This window comes from Sturnira hondurensis, unplaced genomic scaffold, assembly GCF_014824575.4.
Source record: "Sturnira hondurensis isolate 20B ecotype Veracruz unplaced genomic scaffold, ASM1482457v3 Scaffold0000648, whole genome shotgun sequence".
In the NCBI taxonomy this organism is placed as follows: Eukaryota; Metazoa; Chordata; class Mammalia; order Chiroptera; family Phyllostomidae; genus Sturnira; species Sturnira hondurensis.
The window spans coordinates 8,547,012-8,573,794 of NW_028073279.1; the positions used below are offsets into that span (position 1 = coordinate 8,547,012).

The following is a 26,783-nucleotide window of genomic DNA, read 5'->3' on the forward strand; positions in this document are numbered from 1 at the left end:
TCCAGAATATCATGTCTTTGGAATCACTGTGTAGCCCTTTCAGATGGGTTTCTGCCACTAAGCTACATGCATTTAAGATCCATCCATGTCTTTTTGCAGCTTTATAGCAATGTCTCTTTGTCACTGAATAACATTCCATTGTATGGAAGTACCATAGTTTGTTTATTCACTTGTCTCTAGAAGAATATCTTGGTTGTTTCCAGATTTTGGTGATTATGATAAAACTACTGTGAACATGTATGTGAAATTTTTTATGCAAACGCAAGTTTTCAAATCAGTCGGGTAAATACTGAATAAGTGCAATGCTGGATCATATGGTATGACTATGTTTAACTTTGTAAGAAACTACCGAACTATCTTCCAAAGTAACTGTACCATTTTGCAGTCCCACCAGCATTAAAACTTCTTGTTGCTTTGCATTCTTGCCAGCAATTTATTGTCAGTTTTTTGAATTATAATCATTCTAAGAAGTGTGCAGTGGTACCTCGTTGTTCTTTTAATTTGTAATTCCCTAATGACAGACAATGTTTGCTGAGGACTACATGTTTGTCTCCCCAAAGTTTTGACACAAAAAAAAATCCATTCACTTGGAATAAATATAGGTGGGAGAGAGAATGCTTTGAAAATTGTTAGGCTAAATATCCATTGTTTATGGAAATACCCATTGCTTATATGTCACCATGCAAAAAGAATTATCTCTTATTTTGGATGTCTTTGAAGCAGATGGGGAAGGCCAAATTTATTTTGTTTAGGATTAAATATAAGTAGAATTTTTGAACTTGAAGGAACAAGAGATATCTGTTGGGAACTGCCCTGCCTGGTTTCAGAAGCTGTAACCCTGCATGGCTAAGGCTGAGTGAGCGACCATCAGACCATAAGCCACTAAGGACACAAAGCTTATCTCCCTGGCAGGGGTGCCACCTCGGCCCCTTTTACTTCATCCATAACTGGCCCCCAATGCTTGATCGGTTAGCCAATGACTGATAAGATTCCCTAAGGGGGGAACAATCTAAGACAGGCATGATCACGTGGAGGCCCCAAGGAAGGACTTGGGGGGCTACAGCAAAAGGGGGTGATGGACCCCTGTCCCTTGACTATGACATAACCTGAGTCCTCATTCTGTCTCCTAATCTCTTGGCTGCCCGACTTAAGCCTGAGACAATGCCTTAAGCCTGAAACAATGCTGGTGGTGGGTACTGCCCTGTGCTGGAAAGGGCGGGTCCCCTAAGGCAATCAGGCCTAAGAAAGAATATGTAAAATCCTGTGAAACCTGCTTTGTTTAGCATACTCTCAATTAAATAAGGGTCCAAGCAAGAAGTGAGTTTGTTCCTCAAAGTTTTATAGCTCTTTAGCTATCTGACCCTAACTCAAAATAGGCCTTCAGAGTTCTTTCTTATTTATTGTTTGATCCTTATTGCCTGACAATGATTAATGAGCTTTACCTGTATTCCTGTGCAAAACGAACCCAATAAAAGCCCATTGAGGAAGAGGCTCTTGGCCCTTCTCCTATGAGAGATTGGCCACCTGGTTCCTCCCCAAGCAGATCATGTCTTGGTAGACTTATTCTCATCCATGGTAGATTGGGGTGGGGGGCTTGAGGGTGGAGCACCCCCCCACAGATATCATCTAATGCAATCCTACGTTTATACTAATTAGGCTAAAAAGTCTAGGTGACTTTGCCAAAATAATAGTGACATAACTATAGTAAGTTGAGCCAAGAATAGAATTAAAGTCACTGAACTCTGCGCTGGTACACTCTCCACCAAGGATCTTAGCTCTCTGTGATCACCTCTCAGAATAAAAACGAAATATGGGAATGCAGAGTATAAAAATGACAGGAGTATGAACAATGAAGAACAACATAAAAAAGCAGAAGTTGAACAATGAAGAATAACATAAAAAGCAGAAATTGAACCATGAAGAATAGCATAAAAAAGCAGAAATTGAACAATGAAGAGTAACATAAAAAAGCTGCAATACTTTCCAAAGTAAAGTGACATTTCTCTCTTTTTTAGTGATGTCTTCATTAATTATTCTCCAAATTTCAGGTCCTCTGATAGGAACTGCAAAACAACAAGGAGCCCAAGTTGTACATGTGTTCTCGGAAGGAATATTTTTCAGTCGTATTTGAAACACACACTCAATGCATTTTTAAGACACCATCAAAATCTCTACAGACCTTTGATGTCCGTGACAACTGTGTAGGCTGGAGCACTCCAGTCACTCCAATATCCCAGTCCATCCAGCCTCTTACAGCGCACCTGAGCAGTGTAGACTGCACACAGGTCTGGCACTGGGAGACTGGCGGATTTTGAGTTTGCATCATACACCTCATGCATCTGCAACATAAGTCAAAGCATCAGATTGATCATTGCTAACACGTAGGTAGCTAAAGGACTCTGTAGTGCATTTTATTTTAAACCTTAACACTCTCCCAAACTTAAGAGGGAACTGACTTCATGTCTTCTGGCTTAGAAATGCTCATATGCCTTGAATCATGAGCTCCTTTGATCTAAGGATTGTCTTAGTTATCTTGTTGTTTCCTTCTAGTAACCAGATTTGGACTGGTTCACTTGCTCTTAGGAATTTTAACCTAGTACTTAATCAGGACTGCCTCACAGAGAACCTCTGATACTCAGTTTCCTCAAGAAGCAGGTAAATGGCCACAACTATGAGTATGATTCTGATTTTGATGAAAGCAGCTTCTTCCAAAATGTATTCCATTGAACACATGTGTACTAAAGAGTATTATTAGATGTTAGAGGAAAAAGGGTTTCTTGGTGAAATGAGTTTGAGAAACATAGCAGGAAATAAAGTCACGAATGTTTCTTTCATGCAGGGCCTCTTCCAACCTTGAATAAACTATGACTCTACAGTAGGGACATACAGTGATGCAGGGTTTCCGAAACTTACTTAGCCATGCAAGTTTTTCTTAAGGAATATTTTATAGAACAAATGTTCTATAAAAACTCACTTTGGGAAATAATAGATTGGAGGAAACTTTACTCCTTTAAAGGCTTAAATTTATACCACTCTAATAAAATAGCTACAGAATAGAGAGGACATACTAAATAAATAAATCTTATTCCAGCAAAATAATTTCATGCAATAAAATTCTTTAAAATGATAAGAAATAACATTTAGTAAAGTAAGCTAAAGAAATTTCTAGATAAAAGTTACCTTCCATTGTATTTCTTTTCCATTTAAACCATAACGAATCTGAAATTGAAGAGTGTTCTCTGGGAAAATTGGCTTTTTCCAAGATATTTTCAATAATCCAGTTTTTACAGTAATTTCTGCTTTCACATCAGATGGAGGCAGTGGTTTCACTGGAAATTTTTTAAAAGTATGTATAACAGTTATAATCTTTAAAAAACATTACTATGATGTTATAATCTCCATACCTTATATCAGCAATTTTCAACCTTTTTCATCTCATGGCACATATAAACTAATTGCTAAAACTTTGTAGCACACCAAAAATCACATTATTTTTTGCCAATCTGACAAAAATAGGTATAATTTGATTCATTCACACCCAACGGCTATTGTTGAGTTGGCTGTTGTCATTTTTTTTGTTGTTTGACAATCTAAGGGAAAAGAGGTCCATGCTCCTGACTAAATAGTCAGCTGTTGCCTGTTTTACAAATTCTTATGGCACACCGGTTGAAAATCGCTGCCTTATATTTATAAAGCAGTATCTCTTTTTGAAAAATTTCACATTCCTTACCTCATTTGATGGCCTACAACTTTATGTAATAAATAAGAAAAGGATTATTTTGCAAATAGAAAGGCTATCCATGTCACTCTGCAACTTTATAGTAAAACTGGGTTAGAAACTGAGCCTTTGGCTCTGCATGCAGAAGATACCAGACTGAACACATGATAACACCAGTAGCAAACTGTTCCATGTAGAGCTTTAATTCAAGCCAAACAAAAACAAAAACAAAAACATGTACTATATCCATTTCCACATGTGTGACTTTCATACTCTTCTCCTACTATCTACTATTAACTATTTATGGGTCAAGGTCAGAGGTAGTCTTGTAGAGTGAAGACTTTGTTCTCTAAAATCTAAGAGAAACAGGCTTTTAAGAGGTGGAAATGGAGAGACTAGATTATATATGACTAGAATAGGAAGAACTTTTTTTAAAAAATAGAAAACGACAACATACAAACTTAATGTATTTGAGAACCAAAAGTCCCACGCCAACACACAACAGAGTGAGTCCCTGGAGCATCGCACTTCATTGACAAAAATACTATAAATCGTCAATGGCCAAAACAACTAAACTCTGCCATCAGTACACAGCTTCTCTTGCTTGTTCAATTCTTTATATACCAAGAAGGCATTCTTCACCAACTTGTAAAATGACATATATTTCACCTCTTAAAGAGATCATTTCTCCTCAGGAAAGGAAGCACAGAATGAATGTGTGAGAGACCCAAAGACATTAAATCTGTAATTGTACTTGACTGAATCAAATGGAGATCATACAGATATATTTCATGAATACCCAGCTTACAGAAAAGATGCTTGGAAGTACAATAGTTAATGTGATCTCCACAATACTCACACTGAGAAGTATGAGGACGTGGCTACATTTACTGGGTGACAAAACAGCCACAGAGCCCTTATCTGGCTAGCCCAAGTTTATAAAGCTAGTAATAAGTAGAGCCGGCATTTGGACCCCAAAGTGTAATCTCCACATTGTCTTCTAGTACTAAGTAGGCACCATAAGCCCAGTTTAAACTCCTCATTTAAGTACTGAAAAGAGTAACATCCAAGCTACTCAAGTACAGAACTGAGTCCATGTGGCGCTTATTACATACTACATGTGACGGTGCCTCTGTGCATGTTTGTGGAATGGGGAGGTAGAGGGTTCTCTGCTATCCTAGGGTATTTAGGACTAAGTAGGTACTGCCCATGGTAAAATCACTTAACATGGAACCAAACTAAATTGAGTGTATGTGTGTTGACTAATTGGGACACCTATGTTGAAAAAGAAATCTAAACATTAGGTGTGTTTCTTATATTTAACAAAACGCAGGTTTTAATTCTGATATGTACTAATTATTTGAAAGCACAGTAAATCAAATAGTAATTTTTGGCATGATTTCCCAACAAAATAGTATATAGCACTAACATACATTGTTTCACCTCTGCTGCACAATCACCAAATGGGCTTTTTCTCAAAGATTCCATGGTAATACCAGAGGGATATATCAATTTTTCCCAGGACTCTCTTAATTCTTTGAAATCAAAATGTCTTTTTAAAAGAGTATTTAAAAGTTCATGATGGATGTCATCATTCCTTGTCTGTTTTTTTCTTTTTCACTTGCCTTTCGCTATGTTGAATCATGCTCCCTGAATGGCCTCATAAATTAAATCCTTAGGTTATTACTATTCAGATTACAAAAACCATCAGGATACCTGTTAAATTTTGAGATTTAAAAACATCAAATGTTTCCATAAGTACCTGGGCAGGGGGTGGGGTAGAAATACAAACTAGTGCCCTATTTAGGATATTGTTAAATTTCATTCCCAGTGACCAATATAGTTCCACAAATAGTACGCTGAAATTATTCCTACTGCTAAAAAACTGTGCTATATACAATTTAAAATAAAATCAAAATGGTAAAACTTTCTAAGGTTGATTGTCTTCTCATCCACTGTGAATAGAAAAAAATTTAAATCTAATATGATCAGAATATGGTAATATAACAATCACCCTCAGTCAACCTAAATCCTAATCTTCTAATGAACATAAAGACAGACAACAAAGTGTCACATACCCACGGACTCAGGAACAACACACGTTGGAGGAGAGTCAAGGGAACCCAACGAGTGATTGACCCTTATCCACATCGTGTAGCCGGACAACAAAAAGATGGGCTGAAATACGCACTCGTAAAAGCCGTCTCCCTGCATGTGGCAGTCCTTCGCTTCAGAGGTGGGATGAATAGTTGGAACATCAGGACAGTAAAGGCCTTTCCTTGAAAGATATGAAAACAGTCCATTAATATACAACACTGATGAAAGCAGCAAGACATTCGAGAATTCTGCTTCGTTGTTTAAAAGGTACAGTTTTTTCTACATCAGAAAAGAGACGTTCTTCCGAACAGGTACTTTTGAATCCCCAACTGCATCATAATGTTGTCTATCCATAAAAGCAGACAGTAACCCTTATTAAACATTTCATCATGCACTAAGTGGGAATGCAAATGAAATTCAGTGGCATTGCTCTAACCAGGAGATAATGACCTAATCAGAGACAGAACCCATAACACTTTGAAATCTTAACTAATATTATACTTATCTAATACAACTTTAAGATCAAAAGTAGTAATGAGCATCTCTAAGATGGGAAGGAAAATAAATTTCTTATGCTTTCAATACAGATTAAATTCTATGACAAACTAAAAACATAGTTGATAGTAAATTACAGCATTACAGTGTCCTAATATTTTCTAGCTCAAATCAATAAATTTTTTTAAATAACAATTCTTGATTTGTACATGAAACATGTAGTCAAATATATCATTCATCTTCTCAGAGAAGAAAATCAAGAAAATATTGTCTTATAACCCCACTGAGGTGTGGTGTAGATGAGTCCTTATCTATACAAAGCATACAAAAGCATTTCAAAGCATTTTGAATGCTCAAAACATACAAAGCATTTCTCCTCTTCCTTGAAATACCCCTTCTGCCATTTTTTTTGCTCTTAATATAACATTACAATGGCTAAAGTAGCAGTTACTGTTCCCTGATTAAGTATATTCTACCCTCCTCTTTCAAGAAGGAAATCTACACAAACACTGCAGTAGCAATATTTCTACAGGAAATTTTTATCTCACCATATCCACAGAAAAATAAAAATAGCAAAAATAATACATACCTACGATACCTCAACTGCAAAGTACTCCCCACGAGTGACTGGATTGCATTGGCTGACCATCTGCAGGTCATTTTAGTTAAGTACCCATCGGTTTCACATAATATATTGATATTGACATCTATTTAAAACAGACAAAAATATTCATGTGTAGCAAAAACACCAAAAACATTGAATGAAATTAAAATTTCCTCAGATATTTCTTCAACGGGACTGCACTACAGGGTCCAGAAGATAAATGCATCTTGCAGAACAAAGTGAAGACCTCGGGCTGCTTACCGAGCACATACAGCTCAGCGTAGCGATGGTGGCACTCCTGCTCGCTGCAGCAGTACACTGCGTCGTAGGTGAACTTGCCTCGAGGTCTGGTGGCATTCAGATTGGGAAGGGTAACTTTGCTAACATGGTCATCCACTACGTCATACTGGCTTTCAGGAATTTTCTCAGCTAGATTCATCCACCAAACAACCTCTTTTGAGGAAAGGACCTTGTTTCCATTTTTGTAGAGGCAGTGGAAGGAAACATTAGACCCAACACTTGTCAGAATTTTGGGTGGAAAGTATAAGACATCTGTAACAAGGGAAGAAAGGTAGCAAGTCAGACAACAGAAAAACATCATGCGAACAATTAACATTGTAAGAAGGATTCACAAAGCCTTCAGGATTACACTGCCAAAAATAAAATGAGTGTACCAAAGGACTGCATAAATGTAACTACCTGTTGGTGTACAGTTACCTAGCATCCTAAGCACGCCCATTCACAAATACTTGGCCTTCCACAAATATCATCAGTATTTCCTAAACAAAGAGACATTTTTATTGTAAAATGTCTTTGAGACTAATGGTCACTTACTAAGTGATAAGTAGAAAATTAATGAAAGTGAAATATAGGCTAATTCCACAATGACACATCTTCCAGATTTTGCTTTAAGAATCAATGAATCTTTGATGTTGCAACATCATGGATGGAACTGGAAAGCATTATGCTGAGTGAAATAAGCCAGGTGTTGAAGGACAAATACTATATGATCTCAGCTTTAACAGGAAGCTAAACAACAAAACAAACAAGCAAGCAAAATATAACCAAAGACACTGAAATAGAGAACAGGCTGACAGTGACCGGGGGGGGATGGGNCGAATATGCGCCCGCGGTCAGTCTGCCCCGCACCCCAACTGGTTCCCGTCTGCCTGCGCGCCTGGGTCGGGGGCCCTGTCCTGCCCGACCCTGCTCGCTGCTGGCTCTGCCCCTCTTACCGTCCCCGTTGAACGGTTAGATGTAGTCGGACTTCCGTATAATTCAATTTTCTGTCCTTTGGTTGTGTCTTTGTTTCTCCAAACCTTTGTTGTATTCAAACTTGGTTGTGGGAGAAGGCACAGTGTTTCCACCTATGCCTCCATCTTGGCGGAAGTCCCCCAAATATTATTTTTAATGCTATACACTATTCCATACTTCTTTTTCAGTTCCTTATTGTTGGAAACATAAGTTTGTCTACATTTTTTAATTAGAGATAAAATAAAATTCAACAACTGTAACACAGGGAGAAATTATTTCTGCCAGAGTGATTACAAAATCAGTATGTTTTGGTTGTACAAATTAATTTGGTTGTACCATTTTCTGCTGATCGAATATAAATATCTGTTTTCTTACATAACATCTGGATTAGCTTCAAAAACAAAACTGAAAACATTTAATTGGTTATTAACTTTTCTATAATACCGTGCTGAACTCCAATGTCTTTATATTTACAATCCGTGTAAGACATTGGCATTTTGTACATCTACAGTTAAACATAAACAAGGAAAAACTCAATAGCACGGAGTGACTGGAACGAGGACAGTCCATTAGAGTCAGCAGTGAGCGCAGGGGGGCGTTCCAGCCTCTCTGGTGCATGACTGAACGCACACAAGTACCTAGCACTGACCTGAGAGATGGTTGACCTGCCTCCTGTGTGCTGAACCTTATTGCTGAACTGCTGCACGGCTTTCCAATAATCCATTTGCAAAAGAGTATGGGTGAACTTTGAAAAATTAAGCTGAATCTTTTCATTTTAAAGGTAACAAAAACTCAAATTTTTCATTTCAGAATCAAATGCATACAATTAAGACTTAATTGAGAAATAAGATTAAAGTCAAAGTATTTTGGCATTATTAAATGCTAAAATATTAGCCTAAAATAAAAAAAACCAACTTACTAAAAACTTCCTAATTTGTAAAATTTACATTAAACAAATATACTGAAATTGATGAGGTAAATGTTGACTATTTAATTTTTAATTTAAATTTTAATTTAATTTTAATTTAAATTTTTAATTTAAATTTTTAATGTTGACTATTTAATTTATAACATATAAATATGCATTTTATTTTCCCATAAGATACTATATAATATTTAATTTGTAAAAATAGAAAACAATAATAATTTTCTTTTCATGGCCAAGTAGCAATACCTTGGCAGCATCTACACTAATGAATTTTATTAAAAGAGGAAATTCTACTGATAATTATTAGTGAATTACTCAAAAGAATATATTCCAGAACAGTTAAAAGCTATTTTATAATGTGCTTACTTAAAATAAAAATTGATTTTTTAATCCTTAGAGCAGATTACCTCATTTTTTATGGGGAAAATATATCCCCTAACCTATTATAAGATGGCCATGTGAAATGTAGAGATTATCCATTACCTATCCTCTTCCTTGGTATCAACCAGAATGCCCTTAATAAAGGCATCACAAGAGCTCAGCACGTCTAAAGTTCATCAGAATCAGCACATCAGAATCTCAGTGCAGCATAACCTCAGTGCAATATCCCTGGACTCCGTGAATTCTGGCAAGGTCCTAGATTTTCCTCTAGAAGTCCAAGACTTCTCCTCAGCTATAGCATAAGAACTTAGCCAACTCATTTTCTGAGCATCAGTAATTCCCTGATGAGGAGTAGGTAAGTCTTCATTTACTGTGGCAGCTGTAAAGGTGCTGACAGTCAGCCTTCTGTTTGCTATGGCAGCCATATAGCAGGTAACCTCTGCCTAAATAAATAAATAAATAAATCCAAAGTATTTGGGAATGATGAATCGGGTATGCTAATCCATTCTAAATAAATAAAACTACTTCTAAGGCTCCTGGGCCTCCATGTAAAAGAAGTCGTGAACAAGCTAATAGTTTCAGTTTTTATGATGTTAAATATAACTTTAAAAATATGAAAACTCTCAAAATCAAGCATCCGAAGTGAAAATATTATTTTAGTACATAATTTGTAATATTCAAATAAAATTTTAATATTTGAAGTTTTCATCAAATAAATATATCTGATTCAAAATGTAAGTTATGGAAGCATAAATATAAGTGGTATTCTGAATTTGGGAATTTGAAACTTCTATATTAACTCTATCTTTTTGAATAAGAAAGCAATTCAACAAGATATTAGTCTGGATGCACATAAACCTGGGAGCTCTTACACAAGTTCACTAGCAAATTAACTTTTTGAAATTTAAGTAAAAAATGTATATTGTGTTCCTTTCTTGTTTTAGCAACTCAAAGATAAAGAGTCTTATAATATGCCAAAAACAACTTCAAAAATCATATTTCTTTTTTAGAAGGTTACATTACAAAACCTACCTTGTGTGGTAAAAATAAGAGGGGTGCTCCAGTCACTCCAGATTCCTGGGCCATCCAGTCTCTTGCTCCTCACCTGAACCTCATATGAAGACCCAGGAAGCACACCATCCGTTAGCAGGGATGGAGCTGAGACAATCTCATAGGCCTGTTAAATATTATTTGAAAATACCAGAGCATCAATTCAATACGAACCCTTTACCAAATTGACCACAAGCAAGTCTCAACAAATTTGTAAGTATTAAAATCTTACAGAGTAGTTAATAGCCACAATGGAATTAAACATAAATCAATAACCAAATAACAAAGGTTGGCACATTAGACAATAAAATTTTACATAGCCAGTGAGTCCAAGAAGAAAATCACCTTGACAATAATAAATATTTTTAACTGGATAATAATGAATACTGACTTTTCAAATTTTGAGATATATGAGGTCTGTCCAGAGTTATCCAACCATGTAATATAAAAAACAGAGACATGTATTGAAGAAGATACTAGATATAAGAAACATTGTGCATAGGACAATGACAACTCAGTCCCCTTCAACACTGTACATAGGACAATGACAACTCAGTCCCCTTCAAAGTAGGCACCTTGCAACCTCACACAATTCTCCCAATTGCCATCAGACCACCCCATCAGAATCTCAGACACCCCATTCCTGAATCTCAATGACAGTCTGAACTCTCTTCCCTTTCAAAGGTGATTTAGTTTTGAGAAAAAAATAGAAGTCACAGGGCTCCAAATCTGGGCTGTAGGGGGTTGAGTACCTAGGTGATTTGATGTTTTGCCAAAAACTCTGCAGAAGATGAGATGTATAAGTGGGTGCATTGTCATGATGAAGCTGCCAATCACCAGTTGCCCACTGTTGCAGCCTTCTGAATCATCTGAATAGTCTCCATGGAGGAATGTTCAAGCTTAATGCAAAATCTGATGCAGATTCATTGCTCTACTCCTGCAGTCATTCTGAACGTGTTGGCCACACAGTACATGTCCTCACTCAGTGAGGTCTACCATCCCCACTGACTAGTACAGTGAAGTCCTCATTGTTCACACATGCACATTCCCGTCCACTCCTTGACTGCCAGGTTACATCAATGTGGGACACACTGTTCTCTTTAGATTAAAAATGGATGGACTTTTTCTGGATAGACCTCATATAGCTCATGTCAGTGGAAAGTGTCAAGCTGCTGCTGACAACTGCAACAAAGTACATGATAGAAAACTGTGAACAGAAAGCTACAAACTTTCCTAGTGGAAAGCAGCACAGAAGAAGGACATGAATGATTCTTAAGAGCCTGAGCCTGATGGCAAAGTACAGTGAATCAAAATATAGTTTACAAGGCCCTGGCTGGTGTAGCTCAGTGGATTGAGCTCGGGCCTGTGAATCACACACAAAATACAGTTTACAAAGTAGAGGTAGACTATTTAAGAGACCTCACTCTGCATTACAAAAACACCAGCAAAGAACTGCTTAGCAAATAATTTTTTAATTTAATATGTGTATTGATTTTAGAAAGAGAAGAAGGGAGAGAGAGAAAGAGAGAAACATCAATGTGAGGAAGAAACATCAATTGGTTTCCTCCCATATGCACCCCAACCAGGATCAAAGCCTGGGTATGTGCCCTGAGCAGGCATCGAACCCCCAATATTTTGGTGTATGAGACAATGCTCCAACCAATTCAACCACACAAGCCAGGGCTCTAATAATATTCTTCAAAACTACTGAACTCTCCTGCCACTTAGACTCTGGGGCACCGCAGAATGAAAATGGTGAAAAGCATTAGGAACCCATTCTGGGGTCTCCAATATTTTGGCATCTCTGGGTCACACTGGAAGAAGAGCTGTCTTGGGCCACACAGTAAATACATTGTGACATATAATCACAAAAAAAATCTCATAATGTTTTAAGTAAATTTACGATTTTGTGTTGGGCCACATTCATAGCCATCCTGGGATGCATGCAGCCCTGGGGCCACAGGTTGGATACTCCTGCAATAATATCAGATCACTTGCAATATTTAAAATCCTATTTTCTCCATTTTACAGACCAGAAAACTGACTCCCAGAGAATCCTTAATTCTGTTTTTTCATACAACACTAAGGATTCCCATCCTGTTCTTTATGAAAATAAAGAATTAAAAAGTTAGCCCAGGTCTACAAAATAAAAAAAAATTAAAAAACAGGTGTTTGCCTCTAAGTTACATAACAATTAGTTTCACAAAGTGCTAAAGTCCTTGCATGGCCCATGAGGTTCCTTACAACCTCCTCTTTCTCTTCCCCTACCCCTCTTTGATTTTATTGCAGAGCAATTGAGGGATTGATGGGTTTTTATTGAGGTAACATTGGTTAATAACATTGTATGGTGTTGAAGTTTCCAGGCAAGATGGAGGTGTAGATAGCTACATTTCACATCCTTGCATAATCAAATGAAGGATAAATATTGCTTGGATACATGCAGAGTTCTATTTGCTATGTATATGTATTTGTTCTGTTTGTAAAAATTCACTGATCTTATGATTTGTGTACTTTAGTTATTATTCTTCCATGAAAATTTCCAAAAAAATTTAATAACAGATTTATGGCAATTAAAAAAAGGATAACAATGAATTAAAAAAAACAGAACTGCCAAAAAACTCAACTGTATGGAAGTCCAATAACCAAAGAGTTAAAGAGGAAACATTTATCCAGACTGGCAGGAGGGGTGGAGATGGGAAGCTGGGGCAGCAAGTAAGCAGCTGGCAGATGGCAACAGGCGAGGCAACAATTGGTGAACCAGAAAATCCCACACTCGCATGCAGATAACCCAGGAGGGACAAATGGGGAGTGGGACAGACCACACAACCCAGGGTTCCAGTGCAGGAAACTAAAGCTTCAAAACCTCAGGCTGTAAAAACCTATGAAGGTTGAGGTGGTGGGAGAAACTTCCAGGCTCTTAGGAGAGTATTGGAGGGGTCCATGGGATCCTAGAACATACACAAACCTGCCCGCCCGGGAATCAGCACCTGAAAGGGCACAATCCACTTGTGGGAAGTGGATTTCTATCACTTCCCAGTGATAGAAAGTGGGGCGAGAGCCAAGCAACCAGCATTGTTCCTTTAAAAAATAATGGGGGAGGAAATAGACATTCAAGTCCAGGGAGCTCAGAGAGTCTCAAAGAAATTGGATCCAAGAAGAAACGCATCAAGACACATCATAAGTAAATTACCCATGATTAAAGATAAGGAGAGAATCTTAAAAGCAGTGAAAGAAAAGGAGAGAGTTGCCTAAAAAGGAGTGTCCAGGAGACTATCAGCTGATTCTCAAAAGAAACCTCACAGGCAAGAAGGGGCTGGGAAGATGTATGCAAAGTCATGAAAAGCAAGGTCCTACAACTTAGATTACTCTATCCTGCAAAGCTATCATTTAGAATGGAAGGGCAGATAAAGTGCTTCCCAAATAAGGTAAAGTTAAAGGAGTTCATTATCACCAAACCCTTGTTATATGACATGTTAAAGGGACTTATCTAAGAAAAAGAAGATCAAAACTATGAAGGGTAAAATGACAAACTCACAAATATCAGAAACTGAATCTAAAATAAAACCCAAGCAAACTAGATCAGGAACAGAATCACAGAAATGGAGATCACATGGAGGATTATCAGCAGGGTGATGGTGGGGGAAGCATGGGGGGAAAAAAGATACAGGGAATAAGAAGCATAAATGGTAGCCACAAAATGGACAGGGCAAGGTTAAGAATAGTATAGGAAATGGAGAAGCCTAAGAGCTTATATGTATGACTCATGGACATGAATTAATGGGGGGGAATGACTGGGGGGTGGGTTCAGGACAGAGTGGGTAAAGGGAAAAGAAAAATTAGGACTACTGTAATAGCATAATCAATAATGTATACTTTAAAAATTGTTGGTGTTGGGAAAACTGGACAGCCACATACAACAGAAGGAAGCTATATCACTATCCCCTACACCTCTTTGATTTGCACTACTTCTCTTACCCTCACTCACTGCCCTGGCCACCAGTCTGTCATCCATCTGAGAGCCTCTGGATGGCTTTTTTCTCTATTTGGAATCCAATTCCCCCAGATATACACATCACCATCTCCTTGAAATCCTTGTTCAAATGTCACCTTCTCAATGAGATTTTTTGCTATCTCTATTTAATANTAGTATAGGAAATGGAGAAGCCTAAGAGCTTATATGTATGACTCATGGACATGAATTAATGGGGGGGGAGTGACTGGGGGGTGGGTTCAGGACAGAGTGGGTAAAGGGAAAAGAAAAATTAGGACTACTGTAATAGCATAATCAATAATGTGTACTTTAAGAATTGTTGGTGTTGGGAAAACTGGACAGCCACATACAACAGAAGGAAGCTATATCACTATCCCCTACACCTCTTTGATTCGCACTACTTCTCTTACCCTCACTCACTGCCCTGGCCACCAGTCTGTCATCCATCTGAGAGCCTCTGGATGGCTTTTTTCTCTATTTGGAATCCAATTCCCCCAGATATACACATCACCATCTCCTTGAAATCCTTGTTCAAATGTCACCTTCTCAATGAGATTTTTTGCTATCTCTATTTAATATCCACCATCTTTCACCAGCACTCCCGAACTCTTATTCTGGTCTACTATCCCAATGTAACCTGAGGCAAGCAGAACCATTCTTGATATCTAGCAGGTGCTCAATAAATACTTACTGAAAGAATGAAAAAAGGATTTGATGCAATTGACAGTAAAAATGCATGCATTGCACTGCACGTAATCAAGTAATATGGAGCAATTTTTTAAAAAGGATTAAATGTAAAATTGGAAATCAAAGGTTGTAGGTGAAAAAATTATAAATGAATTCAAGTTTGTGTAATGCAACATCCTGTAGCCATTTAACTGTGTCTGTGTGTGTGTCTGTGCGTAAATGAGAGGGAGAGAGAAGAGAGGTGAGATGGGAGACAGGACAGGGAAGAGGAGAGAAATCAATCTAATATACACAAACTTTTTTTGGAGGAGGAACTTTCTCTGGCACTAAATTCTGTAAGGAATTTGTCATGTTCCTCAATATGTAACATGGATCCATATCATATATAAGCAACACTGAGTAACATCAAGTGATTTTTCTAAAGGCATTTTACAGAAGATGCAGAAATGCTGCTGATACGGTAACTTCCTATGCTGATCTTAAATGAAAGCCAGTGGTGTAAGATTAAATTACAACTGATTCTGTTCTACAAGGAGCAGGCACATTTGATATGCAGAGAGCACTTTCTATGGGGCGTGGATGGGTCTCACCTTTACTTTAGTTGTGTCTCAACTTTTCCTTGTATTTACTTACTTCTCTCACACTTGTTGTAGAATTCTCTGAATATTTCACTTGATATTGAAGTTGAAAAGGTAGCAGTGTTGAACTGGACCAAAAAATCTTTAAGTTACCACTGTCTGTGATTTCCATATGCAAACCTGATGGTGGATCTGGCTTCACTTTAAAAATGAAAAAAGAACACTTTTAAGTCAGGCAATTTATATGATAACCATTAAATGAAGTCAAACTGAATTTTTAGCACATCCCATTCTTTCAACTATTTAAAAAGTGACCTTATTCAATAGCCAATTACATAACCAAAATATTGGGTCTACTCTTTATATCTTATCATAGCAATCTCATTTCCTTCTTCCTAAGTGATAAAAACTATAAATTAGTAAATAAAATTATTTTGATAAATGTGAATTCCTGCTGTTAAAGAAGTTGTCCTCACTTTATTCAACTTGGCATTTCTCAGACTTATTTGAAGCCTCCCCTCCACTACATCCACTCACTTGTTTTGGTGGATAACAAGAAAAAAAGCATTTGCAGAGCCCTATTTGGAAAATGCCTACAGATTTTGCATGCAAATCTGCATGCAAATTAATGTGAATATGGCCCTGGCTGGTGTAGCTCAGTAGATTGAGCGCGGGCCTGCGAACCAGAGGATCGCGGTTCAATTCCCAGTCAGGGCACATGCCTGGGTTGCAGGCCAGTTCCCTGCAGGCCAACTTCCAGCAGGGGATGCATGAAAGGCAACCATACATTGATGTTTCTCTCCCTCTCTCCTTCCCCTCTAAAGATAAATAAATAAATAAAATATTTTTTAAAAATGTGAATATGCATGCAAAAGTCAGAAAATTTCCTTAACTTTAAAATACAACAACCAGATACACCTATTGAAATAACTCACAGCATGCATATTTTGCATGTAATAAACACAGCATGAGCAGGCCTTGGCTTGTCACCAGACATGGGGATGGAGTTTCTCAGCCTAATAGGCTCTCTACCCTGGTAACCGATTTCTGAGTTCATATGTATACATGTGTGTTTACGTATGATATGCATTTTCGTATATAATATGTGGAGTTATGCATCTATGCATAGTTTTAAACATAGAACCTTTAAATTATTTGCAGAAACAATGTAACCATATTGCAATAAAGAATTAATTGAATAAATTTATGGTTCATCCTTGTAAGGGTAATCTATATAGCTATTAAGAATCATATTAGAGAAGAATAGTGAAGATGTTTAATATTGTTAGTTTTAAAAGTTTATTAAACAACATCTGTAGTGAACTCCTGATTTGTTAAAATTAAGTGAAAAGCATATATATATATATGTACTAAAAACAGGAAAAATGCCAAAATGATAGAAAACAGATGATGCATTTTTCTTCTTTGTGCATCTGTTTCAATGTTTTTACAATTAACAAAAAAAATCATTATACTGAAAACTTACTAATTTGAGTTTTATTTCCAAGAAATAAAATGGCACAAATATTTTTCATATTCTATTTTTTTAGAAATTTGGATATAATTTTTCTCTTTTCCTTGAGTCAAAATTAATAGTTTTTACTTTATGAAACATATTGTCAGTTGTATTTACTTTAAAGAAGGCACAGCTAAACATTAAAGTCTAAAAAAAACAGGTAAAATACACTGGGTTCCCACAACAAAAAACAAAATGAAACAAGACACGACTCTAAATCATAAAATATAAACCATACACAATCCCATAAACACCTGTATGATAGAGACATCCAAATATTTCTCTCCTATGAACTCTCATCTCATATATCCTACTGCCTACTCAACATTTCTAGGGCTTCTAACAAGCATCTCAAACATAATGTATCAGACACCTAATCCTCCCCAAGTTGCCCCATCTCAGTATCTGGTACCACCCTTTGCCAGCATGCTCAGGTCCAAGCCTAAGTGTTATCCATGAGTCCTCTCTATTCTTCACGCTCCATACCCAATCCCCTAGAAGCTTCAGTCTGCACCATCTCCCAAATAGATCCCAAGTCCGATCACTATTTTAATTCTCCACTGGCTTAACCCTAAGCCCACTGGACAATTCCAACAGCGACTTAGCTGGGTCCTCTGCTTCCACTCCTGCAATCATTCAACACCTCTTCCCCATCTATTTATTTCTCCGCATACAGAGTAAATTTTAAATATGCAAATATGCCCCCCATACCTGCACACACCTGGTCATATGGCTCTCCTGATTCAAAAGCTTCCATTGCACTCATGTCAAACCCGAACTCTTTAACTGTGGCCTGTGATATGATCTGAACACAGACAGCTCTGACCACATATCCAAACATTCTACCTCATTCACTCCAAGCACGGGGGCTTTCTCTTTGGTTCCTCCAATGACCAAGCTCATTCTATTTCAAGGATTTAGTGAGTGCCGTCCTTCCTGTTTGGAGTACCTTTTGCTCTGGATTTTTGCATGGCTATCTCTTCCTCATCAGCTCCAATTCTACGTCCTTAAAGAGACTTTCTTTGACCTCCGCAGCCGAAATAATAATCCCCATGCCTAATAGTCTCCATCACCACCTGCCATTTCTTTCATGACATGATTTTTGGACATTATCATATACACCCAAATAGGTGCAAAAATCCCCAAAGTTATCTCTAAAGGAAGACAAAATTCTTTTAAAGTTTTTATATAGTCTGTCATAGCCCTTTCTCTTTGTTTTACAAAACAATTCAATTCAAGCTGGCTCCAAAAGTTTCTGAAAAATCACCTGATAGAACTGGTTTTAAAAAGAGACAATAATATTTAATAAACATTTTGTATCTTTTTTCCTGAGGTATAACTTCATGACTGAATTGCTTAAATATCATTTTAATTATGCTGTGACAATCATAAATACACACCTAGAGGACAAATTATTTGAAAGTCCTCATGTTACCATATAATGTCATAGGCAGATTCAAAACATGATATAGCCCCAATAACTTAGAAAGTGGAGGAAAATTGTGTCAGATACCTAGAAAAGTCACTCAAATGATGTCAAAACAATGACACAAAGATGTGTGTAAAGAGCTTGTATATAATTACCTAAGGAAATATGACTGGAAAATAGTTACACTGTTAAATTACACATATCATGCATAAGATATAATTTAACATGCACACAAAACTGAATGAATAAGTTGAATAGTTTAAGTTAACATTTACTTATATTAGTCACATTTGTACTGGTATACTCAAGTTCAGCAAAAAAAATTGGGGGGATCTTTGCACTAAAACTATGGGACATTACCTATTATTGGAGTTTTTCTTGTGACCAAATTTGTATAGCAAATTACTCCTTGTTTGTGTGTTTGTTTGCCTCTGTGCAGCATTACTTATCCCTGCTCTATGAGGCAAGAACTTTGTATCATTCACCACTGTTTTTCCCAGCTCCCAAATCATGAGCCTCTAAAGAATATTTTTTGAAAAAATAAATTCTGGCAAAGAAAAACTTCTAATTATTTTTATAAATAGTTATCTGAGATATAAAAAAGTGATACCCAAACAATCATATCCATTAGACAGATCCAGGATCTAAAGGAATCAATCTGTTTTCCATAAAGAATTTAAGTTCCAGCTGCAAAAACAATACTACTGTTAAGTCCTTCCAGAGGCTGCTCTCGGTACTCCCTGGCCCGACATTTATTGTGCCATCACTGCAGCGCTGGTCAAATCGAGACGCACTAGTGACAGACTTTGTAATCGGCCTTCAACCTGTTTGGACGACTGACGTTTCAGATCTGTGATCTTTCTTTGGCGCAACTTACCGATATTCATGGGTTGGGCTGACATGAGAGGTGACTGAAACACTATCCCAGCCGATGAGATTTTTAAGTACATAAGCAGAGTGGCGTTGAGTCTGGCTGCTGGCACGGACATGCGGCATTCCCAGCCTCCGTGAGCACTGCAGCTGCATGCAACCGGCTGAAAACCGCCCGTCTCAGGGTCCGGCGGTGACTCTTCTAACACGTGAGGCCTTTGTGAAAAACAAGAGCCACGTGTTAATACAGATGTGAAGGTACTAGATATATTTAAAATGTAGGATATGAAACCCAAATTGAGATAACCTATTCTGAACATCCAGCTTAAAGGGTGATGGCAAAAAAGATACATTATATCAGGGGGAAAAGAGATAAGGGTTAAAGCAGGTTAGCCGTCAGAAATAATACAAGCAAGAAGATAAATCAAAAACAATGGGGAAATACGAAAAGGTAAGAAAAATGGCTACCCTAAAATCATATGCCCAGCATGAATATCTTTCAAAATAAGCAAGACAAAAGCCCTTGTTTAGACATACCAAAACTGAAAGAATTCATCACCATGAGACCTGCATTATAAACCATGCTGAAGAAACTCCTTCAGGAAAAAAGAAAATGAATGATAGAAGATGAAAGTCTGGTTCTACACAAAAAATAAAATTTAACTAGAAGGGTAAGTATTTACTGACAACACAAAACAAAAAGAATTACCATGTAGTGTGGGGTTTGTAACATAAGTGGAAGTAAAATGAATGACATTAGCACCAAGCCTGGGGAAAGAGATGTGTTAGTGTGCGGTGAAGTGTGCAATACCCCTTGGAGGTATAAGAGCAGACTACAGTAACTTAAAGACCTATATTAGAAACCATAAAGTATCCACTAAAATAATAAAACAAGTTATAGCTAGTAAGCTACAACAATCAAATCAATGGAGTGTTACTGTAAAGATAGAAAAACAGAGGCCAACAGAACAGAGGCCAACACCTATGTGGACAACCAGTTTCTACAAAAGTAAAAAAAAAGCAGTTCTGTGGAGAAGGGTCATTGTTTCGATGAATTGGGCTGGAACAATGGGACACCTATATTTCAGGGGAAAAACCCCTTCGATCCATACCTGACACCAGATCCACAATTAATTCAAAATGGATCACCAATTCCAATGGAAAACCTAAAGCTATGAAACTTCCAGAATAGAACATGGGAAAAAATTTGTTACCTTGAATTGGATAAAAATGTGTCAGCCTCAACACCAAAAGCATAATTCATAAAAATCAAATTGATAAAGCAGACTTCTATCAAGACTGAAAACTTCTGTTCTTTGAAAGGCATTATGAAGATACAAAAAGACAAGCCATAGATTGAGAGACTATATTTGCCTGTCATCTACCCGATAAAGCACTTGTCCAAGAAGATATAAAGAATGTTCAAAACTCAGTAATACTAAAATTAACAATCCAATTTAAAAATAGGCACAGCCCAGGCTGGTGTGGTTCAGTGAATGGAGCACTGGACTGTGAACCAAAAGGTCCCGGGTTTGGTTCCCAGTCAGTCAAGGCACATGCCTGGTTTGCAGGCCACTCCCCAGTTGGGGGCGTGCAAGAGGCAGCACTCAGTGTATTTCTCACATATTGATGTTTCTCTCCCTTTCTTTCTCCTTCCCTTCCCCTCTCTCTAAGATGTCAACAGTTCATACACCATAGAAGATATAAGAATGAAAATAAGGCCCTGATCAGCATAGCTGTGTTAACAGGAAACAACATTCACAGACATTTTAATGTGCAAAGCAGTCTACTACCACTAGACACTGTGTAAGGAGTAATACTATGGTAAAAAGCACACTAAACCCTGAGACTTAAACTCAAGTTCATCCATTTGCTGATTGAGCCATAGACCATAGCCATGTAAGAGTATTTGGTGAGCCTCAGCTTCCATAATCAATAAAACAGAGAAAATGCTGCAACACCTATCTTTTCAAGGTTGATGTAAAAATCAAAGAAAATTCCATGAAAGTATTTCTGAAAACTTGAAGTGCTATACACACATAAAATACTGTTTTTAATCAGAGGTGGGATGACTTCTCCTTTTTGAGGTTTTGTAAATCTTTAAACAAAACCAATAATTCAATTTTTAAAAAATATCATGCCATGCATGGCTTTTATGTGTTTTTCACATATTAAAATAAAAAGCTTTTATCCAAAGTGTATGGAACAAGATGAATAAATTGTAGTATTTTATGTCAGAATCTTTGACTGAAGTACTCCCAAATTTTAAGGCCAAAAAAATAAAAAATAAAAGAACTGAACAGAAAACAAGACACACATTCTTGACTAATATTTTCAAGGACAGAAAATTCTAGTAGTACTTAAAAAAAAAAACAGTTAAAATGATACCCTCTGACTCAGACAGTCTTGCGCATGCCATCCTTTTCCAAATATGGTAGATGTTGTAAAGGGGGCTGACTGCCAATTAGAGTAACTCTGGTTTTCTAACACTTCACTGCCATGTGTTCTGTTTAATCGATCTTTATTTTCTTTATTATTTCAACATATTCAAAGAAAGTAAACTACAGGGCAAATATTCATAGTAACTGCATATCGCTTATAATGATTATATATAACTACATTATATATTACTGTTAATTTATAACTTGTCTTTTATTAAGAGCATCTCTATTCAGAAATTTCCCAAACCACCCCAACAGACAACCCTACTGTGAAACTCTAAGAATCAATCTAAAACTAATTTAAGGATGTTGTAAGCAGCAGTCACCAAACTATAGCCCATAAGACAAATATACCTGTTTTTGTACAGCCTATAAGCTAAGTTTCTTACATTTTCATGTGTGTCCTTTAAAAAAGGGTGGGGGGGAAATAAGAATGTTCTGTGATGGATGAAAATGATATGAAATTCAAATTTTAGTGTCCAAAAACAGAGTCATGCTCATTTGTTTACATATTAACTGTAGTGCAAGGTTATAACCTGCACTATCTAAATCATTTACTACCTGGTCCTTTAAGAAAAATAAGTTTTTAATACCAGCCATAGGCCAAAATACTTGGTATTCTTTCCCGGTGGTCACTGGATGGGCAAAGGACACAAAAACAGAGAAATCACATTAAATATATCGACTTTCATTATATAACATTTTTATTACTTACACAACATCTTAAGGATAGATATCTATTACAGTGTTTCCAACCACCTTATGAGGGAACTAGTATCACCTACTTAATAGGTAAGGAACTGAGGCTCAGAGGGAAGGTAGACCGGAAAATCACATGAAGTCTTATGTTTCCATCTTCAGTGCTCATTTCATTACACCCAAGATTCCTTACTATTACAAGATAAATCTTTTACTGCCACTGTCATTTTATTTATAGGGTTAATAAAGACTTTAGGGGCCACAATGAAAGAATCTTTAATCTGAGTTGTGTTAATATTTCTATAAATCAGAACATTAGAGAATAAAATAATTATTACAAAGTATTTTATCCAGAGGAAAACTTTAGATATTTTTGGTATTTAAGAGAGCAAAAGTTCCTGGCTGGTGTGGCTCGGTGGATTGAGCACCAGACTATGAGGGTTGAAGGTTCAATTTCCAGTCAGGGCCTATGCCTGGATTGTGGGCCAGGTCCCCAGCATGGGGCATGCAAAAGGCAACCACACACTGATGTTTTCCACCCTCTCTTTCTCCTTCCCTTCCCCTCTCTGTAAAAATGAATAAGTAAAAATCTAAAAAAAATAAAGAAAAAGGGAGAGAGCAGAAATTTTTCCATGTTTGTGAGCAACCTGGAAAATACCAGCTTTGTTACTTGCCAAAGTCAGCATAAAAACTCCTTTACCTTCAAAAAGACTTTTTAAAGTTTTTAAGTATTTATAAACATCAAATGATACTCTAAATACTTGGTCATTTTAAACTACAAGGATTAAAATGATAACCAGTAATTTTTTTAAAAAAGAGATAAATTGGCTTCAAACAACCAAACTTAAGAATTACTAAAATCCTTTTTTTAAAATAATTTTTTAATCTAATTCTTGTTCAAGTACAGCTTTCTGTCTTATATTCCCAGCCCTGCCCGGCCCCCGCCCTGTGCTCCCCACCTCCCTCCCATTTCCGCCCCCCACCCTTAGTTATTGTCCATGTGTCCTTTATATTTGTTCATGTGAGTCCATCCCCTTTTCCCCTGTGATTCTCTCCCCTCTCCCCTCTGGACCCTGCCAGCCTGTTCCCTATTTGAGTGTCATTGGTCATGTTTTGCTTGCTTGTTTGTTTTGTGTAGGTTCCTGTTAACGGTGATATCATATGGTATTTGTCTTTCACCGCCTGGCTTATTTCACTCAGCATAAATTCTTGAAAAATTTTTATACAGCAAAATATTTTATGCCTTGTCAGTGCACATAGGTGCGCGCACACACTCAGCACCTCTTTTTAACCTCACTTTACTTGAAAGTACAGATAGTAAAAAAAAATATATATATATATATCAAATAAATTTTAAATTTGGCTTATTTGCAAATTTCATCATTTGGCCCAATTTTCCACTCAGAATTTACATATATATATATATATATATATATATATATATATATATGTATGTATTTAGTAGTGACATTCCATTTTTGGTAGCCACAGTAATTTATAGAAAGCACATTCTGTCCTCTGAACTTTATTAAAATTATTTGTTTCCAAAACATTCTTCTATGAATATATTAATACTTCTATAAACAAAGATTTATACTAAATACTATAGGAATAACACCAAATTGGTGCCATCCAATTTCTGATTGTGACATAAACTTAGAGTAAAACATAGTGGACACACTAATTAACAGGAATTGGAAAATTCTGTATCAGTTTTGCTTATAATTTAACCAAGTCATTTATGTTAAATTTCAGACTAGCAATCTACATAAATGTTATCCAAAAAGCCTACTTTGCCAATCCCAAATAATTTCAAAGACCAGATTAGTGTCCCAGACCCGTCTTATCATAAGAATCACCCAGAGACTTGTTAAAAAATAGACTCCTAGACCCTCCTTGAAGAATTAAGTAGATCTGGAGCTAAGGCATCTGTTTTTAATTAGAGTCATTGATTACTAGTTGTCAAAGCCTTAAAGCATATGAAGTTAATAACAGAACCACAAGATGGGGAAGGAATCCTAATTAACTTTGGAATTAGCATTCCATGTAAACTTTAGCCTTAGTAAAGACAAAATAAGTCTAAACAAATATTATACTCTAATTAGTATGTTCGTTTTTCATAGTGGTACTGGTTAACAATTTCAAAATTACTTCACATGTATTCCAAGACTGAGCAAATAGGTAATATATTGTGGGAAAGGGAAGTCAAGTTGCTTACTGAAGAAAGTTATGGGAAGGAAGGAAGGAAGGAGGGAAGGAAGGAAGGAAGGAAGGAAGGAAGGAAGGAAGGAAGGAAGGGAGGAATGGAGGGAGGGAGAGGGAAAGGGAGGAAGGAAGAGAAAGAGAGAAAAGAAAGTTGAGAATAGATCCTGTGGTTTTAGACTAGAATGGGAGATATTATTATGAACATGTGCTTTTAATATATGGATATATCAAAAGATACAGATATGTAAATTTGTATATAATATATGTGCACATCATACATGTATTTTGTATGTAAACATATATGTATACTAGCTCTGTGGTGGAGAGGGCCTAGCAATGATGCAACCCAAATAACAATAAGCATCTAGCCCCCAGATACTGCTTTGTAAATGCCATTCCCCAATACAACAGAATCAGGCCTCCTTAGAAAAATAGCAGATTCCAATGTTATAACAGGAAAAGTATAAAATCAATCTGGAACATATTTTAGCACTGTAAAGTAAAGAAGCCATCAAAAAAGTTAAAAAGATAAGACACACTGAAAGACGCAGGGGCCAACTTGAATAAGCTCCCACTGGCCTCAAATATGGGTCAATCTGAGAAATAAAATAATGAGAGTAACTGATTATAGCCCATAAATTAAAATAATTAATGAGTCCATCTTGATAGGAAGGAAAGAAGGGAGGGAGGGAGGGAGGGAGAAAGGAGAAAAGAAGGAAGGAGGGAAGGAGAGTGGAAAATATACTTCTCACAGCATCCAGCACTGTGGCTTGCACACACTAAACACTAAATCAAGTGTTTATTGATTGAATAACACTATTTCTAAAATGACTCCATTAGCATTGAGCACTTTAGTTCACTTTACAAATTATGCATTTTTCTTCTCTAGAAATTTCAGTTGGTTCTTTTATCATCAATTTCTCTCATTATATTCATGCTTTCCTTTATATCCTTGAGCACGTGGAGAATATTAATAATAGCTGTCCTTTTCTGCTAACTCTATCATCTCTGTCATTTCTGGGTCTGCTTCTATTGATTAATTTTTTTTCTTCTGGTTATGGGTTTCATTTTCCTGTTCCTTCATATATCCAGTACTTTTTACTGGATGCCAGACATTGTGAATACTATGTTTTTGAGAGATGAGTCACAATGTCTTACTTTAAAAGAAGGGTAGATTTTGTTCTAGTAGTCAGTTAAGTTACTTTTGTTACAGAACCAGTCAATGGTGTTCTGAAACAGCCATGAGGTTCAATTGCCCACTGCCAAGAAGGCAAGAGTTTGGTGACAAAGGAAAGGCGCTGTTTATTAAAAGATTATACAGATTTCAAATAATGGCAAATTTCTGCTGTTAAGTCTTGCNACAATGTCTTTAAAAGAAGGGTAGATTTTGTTCTAGTAGTCAGTTAAGTTACTTTTGTTACAGAACCAGTCAATGGTGTTCTGAAACAGCCATGAGGTTCAATTGCCCACTGCCAAGAAGGCAAGAGTTTGGTGACAAAGGAAAGGCGCTGTTTATTAAAAGATTATACAGATTTCAAATAATGGCAAATTTCTGCTGTTAAGTCTTGCTTCCTTTAAAAACACCCAAAAAACAAACTGTTCTGCCTCCCTCTGCCAAATCAGTCCAGTTTCAGAATATACCACTTAGAGGTACCATCTTTCAGAAAAGCAGAAGTCTATAGCTTAGCATTCCCAGCCACAGTACAGCTCCTGGCATTTCTCAAGTCTCTGTGTGATTGGCCAGGCAGGTCCCTGCAGCACTGCCACCTCTGCCCCATCTTCTACAGGCAGACTTCCAGGCAGTCCTCCTGAGCGCGCGTGGCAGCCTTCCCCACAGACC

The 26,783-nt window shown here is 36.9% G+C and overlaps 1 protein-coding gene across 4 annotated transcripts in view; it reads right to left on the reverse strand.

The window, feature by feature from the left end:
- The window catches only part of LEPR (leptin receptor), a 90,855-nt gene that overhangs the window by 18,532 nt on the left and 45,540 nt on the right, over positions 1 to 26,783 (reverse strand). For all 4 annotated transcript variants that reach the window (XM_037043202.1, XM_037043176.1, XM_037043183.1 and 1 more), the window contains 9 exons: positions 19,606 to 19,814; positions 15,839 to 15,984; positions 10,510 to 10,654; positions 7,176 to 7,466; positions 6,900 to 7,017; positions 5,797 to 5,996; positions 3,181 to 3,329; positions 2,180 to 2,339; positions 1,981 to 2,063 (listed from right to left, as the gene is read on the reverse strand). In XM_037043202.1, coding sequence (XP_036899097.1) covers positions 1,981 to 2,063; positions 2,180 to 2,339; positions 3,181 to 3,329; positions 5,797 to 5,996; positions 6,900 to 7,017; positions 7,176 to 7,466; positions 10,510 to 10,654; positions 15,839 to 15,984; positions 19,606 to 19,814 — 1,501 coding nt within the window. The remainder of the gene's footprint in view (positions 1 to 1,980; positions 2,064 to 2,179; positions 2,340 to 3,180; positions 3,330 to 5,796; positions 5,997 to 6,899; positions 7,018 to 7,175; positions 7,467 to 10,509; positions 10,655 to 15,838; positions 15,985 to 19,605; positions 19,815 to 26,783) is intronic.